The 16,445-nt window shown below is 44.1% G+C and overlaps 1 protein-coding gene across 1 annotated transcript in view; it reads left to right on the top strand.

Annotated features, from left to right (window-relative positions):
• The window catches only part of RGS22 (regulator of G protein signaling 22), a 110,207-nt gene that overhangs the window by 24,917 nt on the left and 68,845 nt on the right, over positions 1-16,445 (top strand). Inside the window, exons 6-9 of the mRNA XM_090040424.1 lie at positions 5,101-5,266; positions 12,098-12,269; positions 14,992-15,075; positions 15,591-16,272. Coding sequence (XP_089896550.1) covers positions 5,101-5,266; positions 12,098-12,269; positions 14,992-15,075; positions 15,591-16,272 — 1,104 coding nt within the window. The remainder of the gene's footprint in view (positions 1-5,100; positions 5,267-12,097; positions 12,270-14,991; positions 15,076-15,590; positions 16,273-16,445) is intronic.

Below are 16,445 nucleotides of genomic sequence, written 5' to 3'. Positions count from 1 at the left end.
ACAAAATATAATTATGGCAAAAGTTTTGTTATCCGGCACCCATGGAGAATAGGGGGTGCCAGATAACCAAATATGCTGGTTACCTGAGAGGCCCGAACAGGCATCTTTTGCTGTTTTGGCCTCTGCCCCTCCTGCCGTGTCCAGTGCACCGCTGTCCCTCCCGCGATGTCAGTGTTCAGAGGGACAGAGAGGGGAGCCCCAGGCACACTCGGGACAGGGTGCTATGCCCCAGGCCATGGGGGCTCGGCAGCATAGGCTGCTTTGCCCTGGGCCATGGGGGCTCGGCAAAACCTCATGTGCCACAGTGGGCAGTTGTGGTTTCGCTTTTGCCACGTCAACTGGCATGCCAGTTAATAGAGCTTGCCAGTTTGTAAGGTGCTGGATAAAGCGGCTCTTGCTGTACATGGAATTAAATGTTAAGCACATGCTTAATTCCTATTGTAGTCAATGTTCAAAGCTGAGCTAAACAAAATGAACAGAGGTAGGAGAGGAGAGGAGAAATGAGTCGAACCTTACACAGCGCATCAGGTCTGAACTCTGCCATGGTCAAAAACTGGGGAAGTTTAAATTTGGCGTTGGACTTGGAGACAGAGACAGACTCCATGGCTCAAACCTAATGTATATTGAGCCTCACTTTTGGGAGAATTCTTCCATCTGTAGCTATAGTCTACATTAGAAATGTTTACTGGTAAAATGCATGCCAGCTTAGATCTGTTTCAGTAAGATGGTGGTCACAATTGGGTGTCTTAGCTGGCAAAGTGCATTCTCACAGCAGGTTGTATTGGCAAAAAGTATATAGCCCTGTGAAGAGGCTTCCTAGAGCTTACTATACTGCCATCTACCAGGCTCCTTGTAGGATTTTTTTCCATTGCATTGTGAGCTACTAGCTCTCTTCTCAGTCTTGCAGGACTGGAGAGTCAAATTCCAAGAAAACCTGTGCTTCCCTCCTATAATTTAGTCTATTTTTATCCTGTTTTTCAAAAGTTTCATGGTTGTTTTCATCACATCCCATAATTTGATCTTCCTTACATAGTTTTCAGTCTCTCTGACATTTTGCTGTCAGAAGAATGAATGTTGGACATATCAGTAGAGTTCCCATGGCTGGTTTTAGATGCAGAGTAACTGATACTTCTGAGCTTGTGGAACTTCAAAATTATCTCAGTGGCTCTCAAACAGCTGCAGCGATAATTAAATCCAGAAGAAGATGATGCAGGCAATTAATGAAAGTCATGAGGTACCAAAAGCCCATTCTGACCAGGTGCATATGGTGAACTAGCACTTCTTGGCTTGTGAAGCAAACACTATGTGGCAGAACTGGATGATGCTGCTAGCCTGGGACAAGCCAAATTTTTGATTATGGACGATCTTCCTGTGCTGTGTCCCAAGCCCATCCCAGCCTATCAGAGACATGTAAATGAGAGCTTCTAACCACTGTATTATCAGTTCAGTGTTGAAAAGTCAGTGTTAATTATCCAGGTGTAGAGAGCTGTTAAGCATTTCTTCCTGCACAGAATTGTGACAGAGCAATGGTAAGAAATAATAAATGGGTTTGACTCAATGGGCTTCCCTAACTATGGTGGGGCAATAGACAGGGTGCATCCCAGTTCTGATTCCTTTCCCCCTGCATCTGAATACATGAACAAGAAGGACTTACGAAAGGACTGGTGGATCACTGGAGCAATTTCACTAACATGAGCATTCATGGGCAGGGAAAGCTCATGATGCATCTTTAGGAATACACAACTTTATGAGAAGTTTCACACTTTTTTTCCTTGACCAACAGATTCACTTTGGTAGGGTTTCACAGACAGCTGTGATTCTCCAAGATCCTGCCTTACTCATGAAGCCATACGCTGGGCAGCTGGACAAGAGCAAGGAACATTTTAACTATTGTCTGAATAGGTGCTGGATACGTGCATTTGGCAGATTAAAGGGTTGCTAGGATGTCTTATGACTAGGGTGGATCTCAGTGAGCCAAATATTCCTATTGTTGTTGTTGCTGCACATGGTGTTTTATGTAATATTTGCAAACCAAATGGGATAATCATTACCAGCAGGGTGGAGAAAGGAAATGAAAAGACTGTCTGCTGAATTTGAACAGCCTGACACAAGGGCAGGTCCTCTAATAGAGTCCATCCAGGCAGTGTGCAGTTGGAGGCCTTAAGAGAAAAATTGACTGTGTGTCCTAGCCAAACTGGATGCATGCTGCCTTGCATTACTTCATAATTAAACTGTACATGGCCAAGTGATGACTTGTTATAAATTTCTATGAATCTGACGAGGGATGATTGAGTGAGGGACTACATCTTGGTACTGTGAGGCAAAGAAAATAATTTATGGTTTGCACAGCATTATTATGAAGTATTAAATAACAGACTGTTCAAGCAGAAGGCCCACATGGTGGCTGGTCTAGATGGATTACATATCAGTGTGGGTGTTCCCCTTTATTTCCTGTGGAGTTGAGTGCATGGGGTAGTGTTGCAGGGCATAATAGCACATTGGCCTCAGGAAAGACTTTGTAATTAGTGTAATGCTGCTGGGATATAGGCCTCTTTCAAGCTTTTTGGGAGCAACTTAATGCCTTGGCGCATTTCTTGATGCAGCTCTTAGGAAGTCTTTCTGATTTTCCTTAAGCATACCCACCTTTCACTCTCTGGTCTTTGCTGTGGACTTGGAACTCTTGAGCAGATTTGTCTGACCTTGTCCATTCCTTTTTTTCTTCCTTTTGAAGGTCAGGCTTTCAACACAGGTGGAGGCAGAATCCCAGCTGATATCACTGATTAAAAAAAATCAGACAGACATTGTTAATGGACTAGCAGACATTAGAACGTAATTACCAACACCCGGAAAGTTTTACCACATAGGGCCCTGCTTCAGAGCAGTATGACAGCTAAGCCTGTGAGCATATTGTGGTAGTGTTCAAGCTAATGAGGTGTGGAGGTCTGGATATAAAGGGTCCTAGATAAATGTAGTGAACATTGTTAAATAATAAAAGGCATCTGTCACTTTGGAGGGCATGAAAGACCCCACAAAGACAAGCTGAGGTTCCCAGAGCCTCTGTGCTGCCTGCTTCTTCAGAATGATGGAACACCTTAGCTAACTGCTGTTGGCATTTGAGTGGTGGAGGCAGAAGATTCAGTGTACACAGGGGGTGATGATAGGCACAGGGACAAAAGTAAGTAGGGGAACTGAGAAATAGGGAATGGGAGAGAATTGAGGCAGCCACTGATAAGTGGAAGAGAAAGTTAAAAGTTCAGAAGTGAAAACAAACAGTACATATTTCTTAGTAAATATGAATAATTTTGGGCATGTGTAAATATACTAATGAATTGATAATAAATACAACAAACAAAATAGCATTGTAAATTGGATCCAGGAAACTGGTATCCTGGCATTTGGTGCTGATCGCAGAGTGAGAATTAGTTGAAGCATCAATAAAGCTTACTCTCCTGTATGTCAAGGTCTTGCTGTGGGTGATTCCTCCATGGAAGTGACGTTCAGTTAGAAGGAAATGAGAAATCTGATCTCTCTGTGGAACAAGGTTTGTTCAAAGGAAGCCATAATGCAGGAAGACCTAACAGTTGAGTAGTGGCTTGGGGAAGTATCTTACTGCAGGAGGAGAAAAAAGGCCGCTCTTTTGAGGAACATGCAGGGAAACCTCAAATAGTGCTTGCATGAAAATGTTACTGAAATTGTGTTAGAAAACAAGAGAGGAGCTCTATAAGTGAAGAAGAGTTGTGCTCACTGACCAGCTTTGTGACCCCATTGAAAGAGTAAGCCAACAAGCCAGCAGCATTCAATTTCTACTTCTTTCATGAATCCAAGCCCTGCATTCTGCAAGCAGTTTGTTTGGGACTTGGACTTTCCGACTGAAAAACAAAAATATTTGTGTTCGTTTTTTTCCTACTGAAAAACCAAAATATTGTGTTTACAGCTGAAAAACCTGCATCCAATAAGTTTACTGAGTTGTTTCTACAGTCAGCTAGTCCCCATTACTGTACTGATATACTTGGAAACATTCTTTTGTCTCTTTGAGGTATTTAAATTGAATGCCCAGGTGTTAGTTTGTACTTGTTTGTGTTTTTGGAATGCGTGAAATGTAGTGGCTTTGCTTTTACTTTACTAGATTCGTTTCTCTGCCTGCCCAAAATAGTATTTTTTTCTTTAAAGTATTCAGTTATTTTTTGTTTTGCATTGTCAATGTCTGTTCTTAAAATAAACAGCTTCTTTAAGAGAACATCTGTTGTTCCATTGAGAGACAAGGACTAGAGATGGGGGTGAAGTTTTAGGGGCTGTGAAGAAAGCTAAGAGAAAAGGAGGACATGAATGGGGGAGTAAATTGTACCTAACCAAGTTCCTTTTCTTTTTCCTCCTGGTTTACATCCTTGGGTTGAGTTGGGTTGGTTCTGGGAAAGCTCCTGGTTTTCTGTGGGCTGTGCATCTTCTGTGACTCCTTTATAGACCCATCTGCTGTTGTGGCATTTCCACATGCCTTCCTCTGGACACTGAAAGGTGTCCATGGTCACTTGCAGGCTGGAGGTGAGGTCTCTGCTCCCTGTTGCAATGACCTCCGTATAGCAACACCAGCTCTGAGCTTCATGTAAAAACAGCAGCTCTTGGGGCTTCCACTGTGTGGCTCAACCCTCTTTTGTCTTTTGGTATCATTTAATACATATTGCCTGGTCTTGTTGTTTTGTCTTGTAGTCCCCTAGCTTTTGCATTTCTTTCAATATTTTGATAAATATTTTTACTCCCATAGTAGTTCTGCAGATGAGCTTGTAGGGCTCCTTCTCCACATAAACTGAGGAAAGCCAGAATTTCTTTCGAAGACCAGGCAGGAGAGGGAAGGTTTTTTCCTTAACAGCTGTTAGCTACAGCTTTATGTGGAGCCATACTTGTAGCTAGAAAAACTGAGTTAGCAAGAAGAAAGCTGTTTCCAAACTTGAAGTAGGGGTGGAATAAAGTATAAAGTAGAGCATGAAGTTACCCTTGAGAACTTATTTTTAGAGTGTGCTGTCAACTGTAAAGCTAAATCAAATGAATTTTTGAATGAATACTTAAAATGAACTACTTCTTTGTTTCCTAACATTTTAACTGTAGGTTAGCTAAACTGATATCACAAGTAGAATGGAGCAGTACTGGTATTAACTTCGTTATAGATACAGCATATTATCCCTGGATTGTGAAAAGAGAACCAACTCCTCCTCTCCCTGAGGAAGATGAAGACGAATTAATTATGAAAAAGTTTTATGTCTCACTTGGCCAGGTAAAATAAGCACAGGATCTAGGTAATGGGAAAAGTGTTGTGCTAGACTGAGTGTACAGAACTAAGGATTCACAAGTGTACTTTTGGTATGATTGGATAAATAGATCAGAAAAAGAATGCAGATTACACGGGTAGCTTGCAGAGCCTCAAACACAGAAGATATTTTAGAACATTCTGCACTCTGCATACACATGTGATTATTTCTCTGCTATGAAAAAATCATAGAATTAAATGGGGAAAAGGGACTTCAAAGGTTATCTAATCAAACCCCCTGTACGAAGGCAGGATGTGCTGTTTAGATAAGTGGGACTGGGTTTCCCATTTAATCTTTGCCATTTTTATAACTCAGGAAAATTCAGATGAACTGTTTAGAATCACACTTGTAAAAATGTGTGGCTGTAATTTTCAAACATAGTTGCTGTTGTCATGTTCAACAGCTAATTGTATGTATAAATAGTTATTTAGTAGTTTTTTGCATATGTTTGCTCTGAAGAAATATTGTGTGGTCTATATTTGAAGATTTAGATGAACTGTTTGAAAGTCAGATGCATAAATCACTTTGGAAAGAGGAGTAAAATGAATTATAAGGCCTCTCCCCCAATATACCGAGCCTATTAGTGAGCAATATATAATATGTAATCTCTACCTTAAGAAGTGCACAATCTAATTTTAAAGATGAGGTAGTAGAGAAAATTGAAAGTCTGTGGGAAAAGCAATAGAACAGCAGTAAAAACACCTGTTGATTTGTTTTGGTGTTTTTGCACATTACATGTCTGCACTCTGCTACCTTGTGGCATGGCACTGCTACCATCCAACTAGAGTGGATTCCCAGTAAGTCACAGTAAGGGATAATTCAATAGTATCTTCCCCTTGAAGTACAGTTTACAAGTTCGATAAAACATGTGGTTGATTTGGCCCTTCCAGGTTCAAGCCATTTCTGTCTGGGGCACTCCCAGTTTCCCTTCAAGCCCTGGCTCCAGGTTCTGTCTAGGTGCAGGAGAGCTCTGTCATTTTCATACTTGGCCCTTAATTCTGTAGGGAGTTATTTCTTCAAAGTCTCTTCCAAGCCCAGGTCATGTGCTTCAAGCTTCCTCAACTTGGAGACAAAGTACGCACCCTTTCCATGATGCCAGTCTTCACTACTGGCAGGTGTCTCAGCTTCCAGGTTCTTATCACTGTTTATTTTGGGCCTCTCTAGAGAGACTACACCAGATAGAACCATGGAAAATTAGGGTTGGAAGGGACCTTAGGAGGTCATTTAGTCCAACCCCCGGCTCAAAGCAGAACCAGCGCCAACTAGATCATTCCAGCCAGGGTTTTGTCAAGCCAGGCCTTAAAAGTCTCCAAGGATGAAGACTTCACCACTTGTCTAGGTAACTTGTTCCAGTGCTTTACCACGCTCCTAGGGAGGGAGTTTTTTCCTAATATTCAACCTAAACCTCCCTTGCTGCAACTTGGGACCATTGCTCCATGTTCTATCATCTGTCAGTCCTGAAACAGTCCCACTCCATCCTCCTTGGAACTACCCTTCAAGTAGTTGAAGACTGCTATCATATCCCCTTCTCAGTCTTCTCTTCTACAAACTAAGTAAAACCAGTTCCCTCATGCTTTCCTCAGAAGTCATGTGCCCCAGCCCCCTAACCATTTTCATTGCTCGCTACTGGACTCTCTTCACCTTGTCCACATCCTTTCTATAGTGGGGGACCCAAAACTGGCCACAGTACTCCAGATGTGGCCTCACCAGTGCAGAACAGAGTGAATAATTACTTCCTTCAGTCTGCAGGCAACGCTCCTACTAATGCAGCCCAGTATGCTGTTAGCCTTCTTGGCAACAGGGGCACACTGCTGACTCATCCATCTTATTGTCCACTGTAACCCCCCAGGTCTTTTTCTACAGAGCTGCTGCTTAGCCAGCCAGTCCCCAAGCTATAGTGGTGCATGGGATTCTTCTGTCCTAAGTGCAGGACTTTGTACTTGTCCTTGTTGAACCTCATGAGATTTCTTTTGGCCCAATCCTCTAATTCATCTAGGTCACTCTGAACCAAGGTTCCCCTTAGCTGTGTGTGCACGCAGCTGCGCACAATAAAAAATCTTGACGCACACAAACTTTTTAATGCCACACACCTGCCCGGAGGGGAGCTGGGCTGCAGCTTCCTGTAAACTTTGGGTGTGGAGTGTGGCGGAGGCACCAGTGCTGGCACGGGACACCTTACTGGCGGTAAGTTACCCCTCAGCTGCATAGGGGCTGCCCCACTCCTCAGTGGACCGGCATCCCCGTGGGGAGGGACAGTGGTGCGGAGCAGGCAGCGGCTCCTCCCTGAGGTGAGGCAGGGCTGATTCAACCTGAGGTAAGCTGAAAGCAGTTGCCTGCTTTGGCATTCATCCAGAGGTAGAGTTCATTTGCAAAGGGAGGGGGGTGAAATATATATATATATTGGAATGGGATCTTTGACCCCCAAGCATTCAGGAGGCTTTGGCCTGCGCAGCTCAGCCAAGAACACACTCCCTTGACTTGTCGTCCAATGTGGGGGAATCGCTTCAAACCACTCACATGTTTTTGAGTCATAGCAAGAGTGACCTCAATGTACATACACCTTACAAAGGAGCTTTCATCACAGCCTGGGAGGAGGGCGGGGGCCTGGCCCCTGCTGGGAAAGCTGGTGCGTGGGGGCAGGGTGCATTCCCCGGTTGGCCCCAACAGTCGGTACACTCTTTGGAAATCCACGTCAGGGATTTTCCTGCTGCTTGGCCTTCCTGTTTCAATCTTGGGTCAGCTGTCAGAATAGTGCTGGCCCTTTGTTCAAGGACATCTCAGAGAAAAGCTTACTCTTAAGTTAAGCCTATTTGGCAGGCTCCTTTTTCAGACCCACTGGGAACTTTACAATAAACAGCGTGTTCACGGACCAAAGCGGCATGCTCACAGATCACTACACCTTAGAGGGAACATTACTCTGAACCCTAGCCCTAACCTCCAGTATATCTACCACACCTCCCAGCTTGGCGTCATCCGCATGCAATCCATCTCATTTTCCAGATTGTTAATGAAGATATTGAGCAAAACTAGCCAAAGGACCAATCCCTGGCTTGAAACTGGCTGCCAGCTAGACATTGAGCCATTGATTACTACTTGTTGAGCCTGTCACTCCAGCCTTTCTATCCACCTTGCAGTCCACTCATCCAGCCCATGCTTCCTGAGCTTGCTTGCAAGATTGCTGTGGGAAACCTTATCAAAAGCCTTGCTAAAATCAAGTTATATCACATCCACTAATTTCCCTGCATCCACAGAGCCAGTTATCTCATTATAGAAGGCAATCAGGTTGATCAGCCATGACCTTGGTGAATCCATGCTGACTGTTCCTGATCACCTTCTCCTCAAGTGCTTAGAAATGGATTCCTTGAGGACCTGCTCCATGATTTTTCTGGGGACTGACGTGAAGCTGACTGGTCTGTAGTTACTTGGATCTCCATCCCTTTCTTCAAGATGGGCACTATATTTGCCCTTTTCCAATCGTCTGGGACCTCCCCCAATCATCATGAGTTTTTAAAGATAATGGCCAGTGGCTCTACAATCTGCAATCGCATCAACCAACATACTCAGGCTGACCTTCCTCTTGTTGCTAACATACTTGCAGAATCTCTTTTTGTTACCCTTTGCCTCCCTTGTAGCTGCAACTCCAGTTGCACTTTGGCCTTCCTGACTTCAACCCTGCCTGCCCAGGGTTCCATCTGCATGACATAACTGCTACGGGAGCTGGGCTGGAGCCATGACCGGTACCCCAGGCTAGAATGGGGACAGAGCCTGCCAGCATGGAGTGAGGATAAGGCAGGGTGGGAAGCAGGGACCAGAGGCTGGCAGGGAGGCAGATACAATCAGAGGGTAAGCTTCCTGACCTTCCCACACTGCTTCCCCCCCCCGCAGCACTGGGGGTGTAGGGGATGAATATTTGAATTTGTGTAAATATGTAACATTCATCAACTTCCAAGGATAAACAGATAATCTCTGAGTTTTAGAAGTTATATCAGTTCTAGCTAGTATACGGATTCAAAGACGACCCTGAATTTAAGATGACCTGCTAATAATTAGATTCTGTAGATGAACAATGAATAGATTTCTTATAATTTTCCATGTATAGAATCTAATTATTGGAGGGTCATCTTTAATTCATCCCCCTACCCCCACTGCTGCTAGGGGGGGAAGGTGATTTCATAGATTTCATAGACATCAGAGCTGGAAGGGACCTCGGGAGATCATCGAGTCCAGCCCCCTGCCCAAAAGGCAGGAAGTCAGCTGGGGTCATAGGATCCCAGCAAGATAAGCATCCAATTCACTCTTGAAGGTGTTCAATGTAGGTGCTTGAACCACCTCCACTGGCAGACTGTTCCAGACCTTGGGGGCTCAGACAGTAAAGAAATTCTTCCTTATGTCCAGCCTGAAACGGTCTTATAGGAGTTTGTGACCGTTTGACCTAGTCATCCCTTGGGGCGCTCTGGTGAACAAACGTTCCCCCAGATCCTGGTGGTCACCCCTGAGAAACTTATAGGTGGCCATCAGATCACCCCTGAGCCTACGCTTTTCCAGGCTAAAGAGTCCCATGCCTCTCAGCCTATCATCGTAAGATCTGTTTTCCTGACCTCTGATCATGCGCGTGGCTCTCCTCTGGTCTCTCTCAAGCTTCTCCACATCCTTTTTGAATTGTGGAGCCCAAAACTGGATGCAGTACTCCAGCTGCGGCCTCACCAAGGCCGATTACAAGGGGAGAATGACGTCCTGGGATTTGCTCGAGAAGCATCTATGGATGCAAGCCAGCGTTTTGGTCGCTTTACTAGCCGCAGCATCGCATTGCAGGCTCATGTTCATCTTGTGGTCAATGATGACCCCCAAGTCTCTTTCTTCTGTAGTGCTATGCAACGTAGCACTGCCGAGCCTATAAGGATGCTGCAGGTTTTTCCTCCCAAGGTGGAGAACCTTGCATTTTTCGGTGTTAAACACCATCAGGTTCTCGTCTGCCCATTTGCTGAGCTTGTCCAGGTCAGCCTGGATCACCCGCCTATCTTCTGGCGTGGATGCTTTGCCCCAAAGTTTGGTGTCATTGGCGAACTTGGTCAGTCCACTCCTGACTCCAATGTCCACATCATTAATGAAGATGTTGAACAGTATGGGTCCAAGGACAGAGCCTTGGGGGACCCCACTGGTCACAGGGCACCACGATGAGTGACTGCCATCGATTACAACCCTCTGGGTCTGACCACGGAGCCAATTTCCCAGCCAGCGGATCGTGGTGGAGCCAAGGCCACAACTGGCCAGTCTGGCCAAGAGGTGATCATGGGATACCAGATCAAAAGCTTTTTTGAAGTCAAGATATATGACATCAAACTCTTCTCCCTTGTCCAGGTGATAGGTCACTTGGTCATAGAAGGAAATGAGATTGGTCAAACAAGACCTACCTGCAACAAACCTGTGCTGACTATCCCTTAGGATGTTAGCCTGGGCCAGTCCCTCAAAGATGGCCTCCTTAATAAACTTTTCTAAGATCTTCCCCAGGATAGAAGTCAGGCTAATGGGCCTGTAGTTTGCTGGATCCACTCTCCTCCCTTTCTTGAAGATCGGCACCACGTTGGCCTTCTTCCAGTCTTCGGGCACTACACCAGAGCGCCAGGAGTTTTCAAAGATCTGTGCCAGGGGCTGGGCTATGACGCTCGCCAGCTCCTTGAGTACCCTGGGGTGCAGATTGTCAGGGCAGCCTGACTTGAAGGTATCCAGCTTCTCAAGATGTTCCTTCATGAGGTCAGCATTTATGGAGGGTAGGGGATCCCCATCACCCGGATCTCCCTGTCCCATAGCAGGCATGGGTGTCCCATGGGACTGATGAAAGACTGACGCAAAGTACCTATTTAATAGGTTGGCTTTTTCCTGGGCATCAGTTGTCAGTTGCCCCATCTGGTTTAGCAGAGGTCCAACGTTGCCCGTCCTTTTCCTCTGGCTCCCTACATATCTGAAAAAGGACTTTTTGTTGTCCTTGATGTGGAAAGGTCAAACAGCTTACCCTCTGTTTATGCCTGCCCCCCTGCCAGCCTCTGGTCCCTGCTTCCCATCCTGCTTTAGTCTTGCTTCGTGCTGACAGGCTCTGTTCCCATTCTAGCCTGGGGCAGTGAACCTGGATCTGGACCAGCCCCCATAGCAGCCATGCCATGTGGATACTTGTCTTTGGCTCATATTGCTCTATGTGTAGTTTCTGATTAACTCTGCCAGGTTTCTCTCAGGGTTTGGGCTGCCTTGTGCTGGTCCCTCTTGACTTCAGGTTCCATCTTACCTGAAGAAAGAACAGTCTTATATAATACTCAGGGTGTAGTCACATAGCTTAGTGTTTCCCAACCAGTGTGCCGCAATGCAAAAGTGTGCCATCAGAAATAAACAGGTGTGCTGCAGAATTTTGCTATGGCAATGAGCTACAATAGGTATAAGGATGGGGAATGCCTTAACATATGCCATAGAAAATGTTTATTAATGTAAATGTGCCTTGGGCTGGAAAATGTTGGGAAACATTTACTTAACTCCAGATCTCAACTTGACCAGCTGATTCTCCAGTGTACCTAGCTCCAAAGAGGCCAAGCCTTAGCGTCCCTGTACCCATTCACCTTGAAGGGCACAGACTCCAGCATGACAGGTACAATCAAATTTTGTAATGCAGTCTTGCTGCTTACATTGCAAAGCATTGTTAAAACTGTCAGCTTGGTGAGAGTGTACAGAACAAGTGCAGAAAATGAATCCTCTGCTTGAAGAAGTCTTGCAATAAATATAGTTGAATTCTTACGTGATATTTTTTTTCATAGGCTACAGTTACTCAGACAAAGGACTGGTTTGCACTAGCAAAACAAAGCCAGCATGTAACACCTACAGATTCAGTTACTTGCCCTTTAGTTTCTTCTCAAATTCAAGGTGCAGAGCACTCGTCTACAAACTATCAGAGAACTGCTTCATTCACTGAGAACGTTGGCCACCAAGGTAAGTGACGGGGGCATAACTATTTTTATTCATAGCACACACTTTCTGACATTGAAAATGTGGCCATTCTTGAATTAGAAAAGTGCTATGCTGGCTTGTTTTTGGTTTTTTGGCTGATACTACCATACCCAAAAGGGCTTGTAGGAGAAAAGAGCAAGTACATGTGCTCCCCATTCCCACAGTGGTAAACAAAAACAGTGCTTAATTAAAACAGGCTACAATCTTTGTAGAAGAAACCAACATGGCATAGAAAAGACCCAACACATCAGAAAATATTAGGACCATGTCTCTCCCTAGGACCTTGTCTCTCCCTAGGCCCCCAAAGCACACAGAAGCCATTCTATTTGAAAACTGCATCATTGTGGTTTTGTATCCAAAGCATGGATATAGAGATGTAGTTCTACATGGCATTATTCCTCTGGAAACCAAAGGGGATTATCCATGTAAAATACTACTTACTTAATTATTAATGAATAAGTTATGCAGGTTGCACTAATTTATGAGTCAGGACTCAATATTAAAGTTTGCTAAGCTGCAACCAACCAGGTGGAGTTTACACAGTGCAATCTTGCGTGGTCCATATTATACTAGGCTGGACTAGGCATAGGACTGCACCCTAGGCCATGATGCCTCTTGAGTCTTTTTGTTTAGTGTGTAGAGGCTTCAACTGTCAGGGAGCTTTAATGTGTTTTGGCATAGCTAATTTTGGAAAAAACTTTTCCAGAAGTTAGTGGGTCTCTGGGTGGCCCAACTCTTTTCTGATGCATTCGGTTAATTCTTGGTGAAAATTGCTGGTAGCCAAGTAGAAAGTCTTGTGCTCCATCCCCACACTCATTTATTTTGGTAATGAGTGGGTTTTTGTTCCAATCCATATGTTATCTGTTCTGCTTGAGAGCTTTATCTTTAAGTGTGGAGCTCTGTTTTCCATTTATATATGCTTACTGCAGTACTCCATCATGAGAAATGTGTAAGCTTTTCAAGCAGAAGGCATTATATATGCACAGTATTTCTTGTAATTAACCATCAGGGACTGTAGGCAGAGGGAAAGAGAGAGAGATGGAGACAGCATAAATGTATCATTGCAACATGTCCAAGCATAGGAGTTGAACGCTGTGGGCACTAATGCATGGTGAGGTAGCACAACTTTGGCTGGAATTCATGACACTGAAAGGTAGCCTCAGGACTTATCACTACATTTTTTTCCGCTGTTCATGACCTTATTGTGAAAAAATGGGAAGGTTTGGGGATTGTTTTCATTTCAATGATTAGAGAAGGAAAAAGTGACAGAGAAATCCATTAATCCTAGCATAGCCGGTAGTCTGAGAGTGAGGGCACTGGCTTGGGAAACAGAATGTGAGACTCAGGTTTGAGTCCATGCACCAATTAGGATAATTCTTGATATCTCAAATTAATGTCCTAACCATAAGACAGCCTGTCTTTCTAGGTGCATTCACACTGTACAGTAGAGTATAACATAGACAACTGAGCTAGCTCTAAACCATCTACCTCAGGCCCTGGAAACAGCCCAACTGTGGTATCATGGGACTCCATGCAAGTTAATTTACCCTCCTGTATCTGAAAGTATCCCTCAAGAAAAATGCCTTCCTATCTTGGGCATCTCAACAGTGCACTGCAGCATGCTACCTAGTCATACCCTCAGTCTCTCCAGTTGGAGGTTTTAGCTTTTTGTAAATCATTAAATATTCATTGGCCTACAAGCAAGAAGCTGATTCTATATCCTGGTAGTCAGAGCACTGGCATGGGGCATGGGATATTCAGGTTCAGCTCTCTGTTCTGCCTGATTTTCTGAACTACAGTCATAACAGAATTTTTCATATTGTTTTTATGATTTAACAGATGAAAGATTGGATCGCCTTAGAATTTTTACCAGCACAATCAACACATGCCAATCTTGATAGCATTTCTGTTGGAAAGGCTTCTCAGGTCTAGAATGGAATTAGAGGAAGACCTTTCATCTCAAACAGTCACATGCTGAGACTAGGTTCAGGTCCCTGCTCTGCCTGATTTGGATCAGGGGCTTGGGCCTAAGCAAATGCCACAACCAGTGGGATGTTGACTCCTCTAGGAATGGTGGGGTCGTCTCTAATTTGACTGTGGACCTAAGAAACATCCTCAGTGGAAAGCTTGTTAAAAACAGAATGTTTTGGTTTTATAGAAAAGGTTTATACTAGTATGATATTTGAAATATCCCATCATGATCATAGATCTTAAAAAGGGCAGTTTAAATTCTGTATTATTCTTTCTTGTTCTGAAGCATGACAGTTTATAGCTTGTGTATTGTTGAATGGCAATGGGAATTAAATACAACAGATTCAAACTAGTCAGGGGGGATCAGCAGGCACTGGGGAAGTCCCTGTTCCCCCAAGCACTGCCAGAAGTGACCAGGAATAACGGTCACAAGCTGGTGGAGGGTAGATTTCGGCTAGATATCAGGAGGCGCTACTTCACAGTCAGGGCAGCTAGGATCTGGAACCAACTTCCAAGAGAAGTGGTGCTGGCCCCTACCCTGGGGGTCTTTAAGAGGAGGTTAGATGAACACCTTGCTGAGGTCATTTGACCCCAGTAATCTTTCCTGCCATGGCAGGGGGTCAGACTAGATGATCTACTTGGGTCCCTTCCGACCCTAGAAACTATGAAACTATGAAACTATACTGTATAGCAGTGTTGAGTTACAACTGTTTTTTTCTTGCTTTTTGCTTAGATTCCATTTCTGGTCATGGTGCACACAGCCTTTTTGCTCAGCTGAACAGGACTAACTTACACAGAGATAGTAGTAGCAGTTTAGGTAAGCAGTACTTACAGAGAAGCGTGCCATTTGTGTCACCTCGCACTGGGGAAAAAACCTGCCCAGCTGTTTGGGAAAAGCAGAAAGAGGTATCTGGGCAAGTTAAAGACTAGACTCAGGTTTCCTGTTCACCAGACAAGAATTAAGAGAGGAAGGTAGAAGCCAGCTTAATAGTATCAGGTACAGATGCACTTAACTGCCAGTTATAGGAAGGCGGCCAAAGGGAATGAGTGAAAGTGGAGCAAAAAGACCTGCTACCGCATCACCCTCCCTGTGCTTGTTCTTGAATCTAAGACAAGGGCCTTTTGCTCCTATGCTGAAAACTAAATATGGTAGTTTCAACATGAGCGTTTCTGCTGATTCCAGTTGTGGCAGTATGGTGTTTTCCAACTGCTCTGCAATAATAAAATTCAAGTACATTGCACATCTCTTAGCTTAAAGACTTTTTTATGTCAGCCTGGAGAAGAGTCCTGAATCTGAAGGAGTTTGCAGCATTTTTTTCTGATTTAATGCAGGAGCGGATTCCCTGGGTGATGAATACGTACAAAAGAGTCTCTCCCTCCCTCGGAGGATGACAGCTGTAAAAGTTAGCAATGTGAGTGGGAGATCCACAAATAAAAAGGAGGAATCGTCTGTGTCCATTGCTGAAACGCCTTCTTGTACTCAGTTAAGAGTGTATCTAGACCAGAAATGGGAGAGTGAAACAGAGAAAGATAGTAGTCAGGAAACAGCAATTTTTCAAACACTGGAAGAGTTTACATTAGCTTATATTCAATATATAGTGAGGGAATCGGTCTCCAAGCTGACTGGACAACCAGCTGCTAAGAGCAAGAGCAATGTGAACTTCAGTAAATTGTCTAAAGTCTTTATATATGAGGTAGCAAATAAAAAACTTTCTGTTGCTGACACAGAACAACTGTCTTCCCAAATTATCACCCCATTCAAAGAGTTGGACCCCAGTGGAGATGAAATAGAATGGCGGAGTGAAAAAGTTAGTTTAAGTTCAAGTTCTGAAACGGATGGCACAGACATTAGGGCTTCCTGGTGTATTAGTCACCGAACTTACGATATTGGCAACAGAAATGAATTTGAAAGATTCAAGAAGTTCATTAAAGGAACTTTGGGGGAGAGGTACTGGTGGCTCTGGATGGACATTGAAAGACTGAAGGTCCTTAAGGACACCAGAAGGCAGCAAAGGTATTTTCCATTGTTCTTACTACTTATCTAAAAGGCTAGATAAATGTTGGTTTTACTTATTTAGAATTAATCATCAGTTATAAATACAAGTGTTTATTGCAAACAAAGGATCTAATTCCAATGATTCCACTTTAAATGGGAGAATTCAGGAGCTATCTTGGTGAAGCAGACAA

The sequence above is a fragment of the Crocodylus siamensis genome, chromosome 3 (genome assembly GCF_052110815.1).
Source record: "Crocodylus siamensis isolate JL-2025a chromosome 3, ASM5211081v1, whole genome shotgun sequence".
NCBI lineage: Eukaryota > Metazoa > Chordata > Crocodylia > Crocodylidae > Crocodylus > Crocodylus siamensis.
The sequence above is the reverse complement of the archived record's forward strand: the minus strand, read 5'-3'. Positions and strand labels throughout refer to the sequence as shown.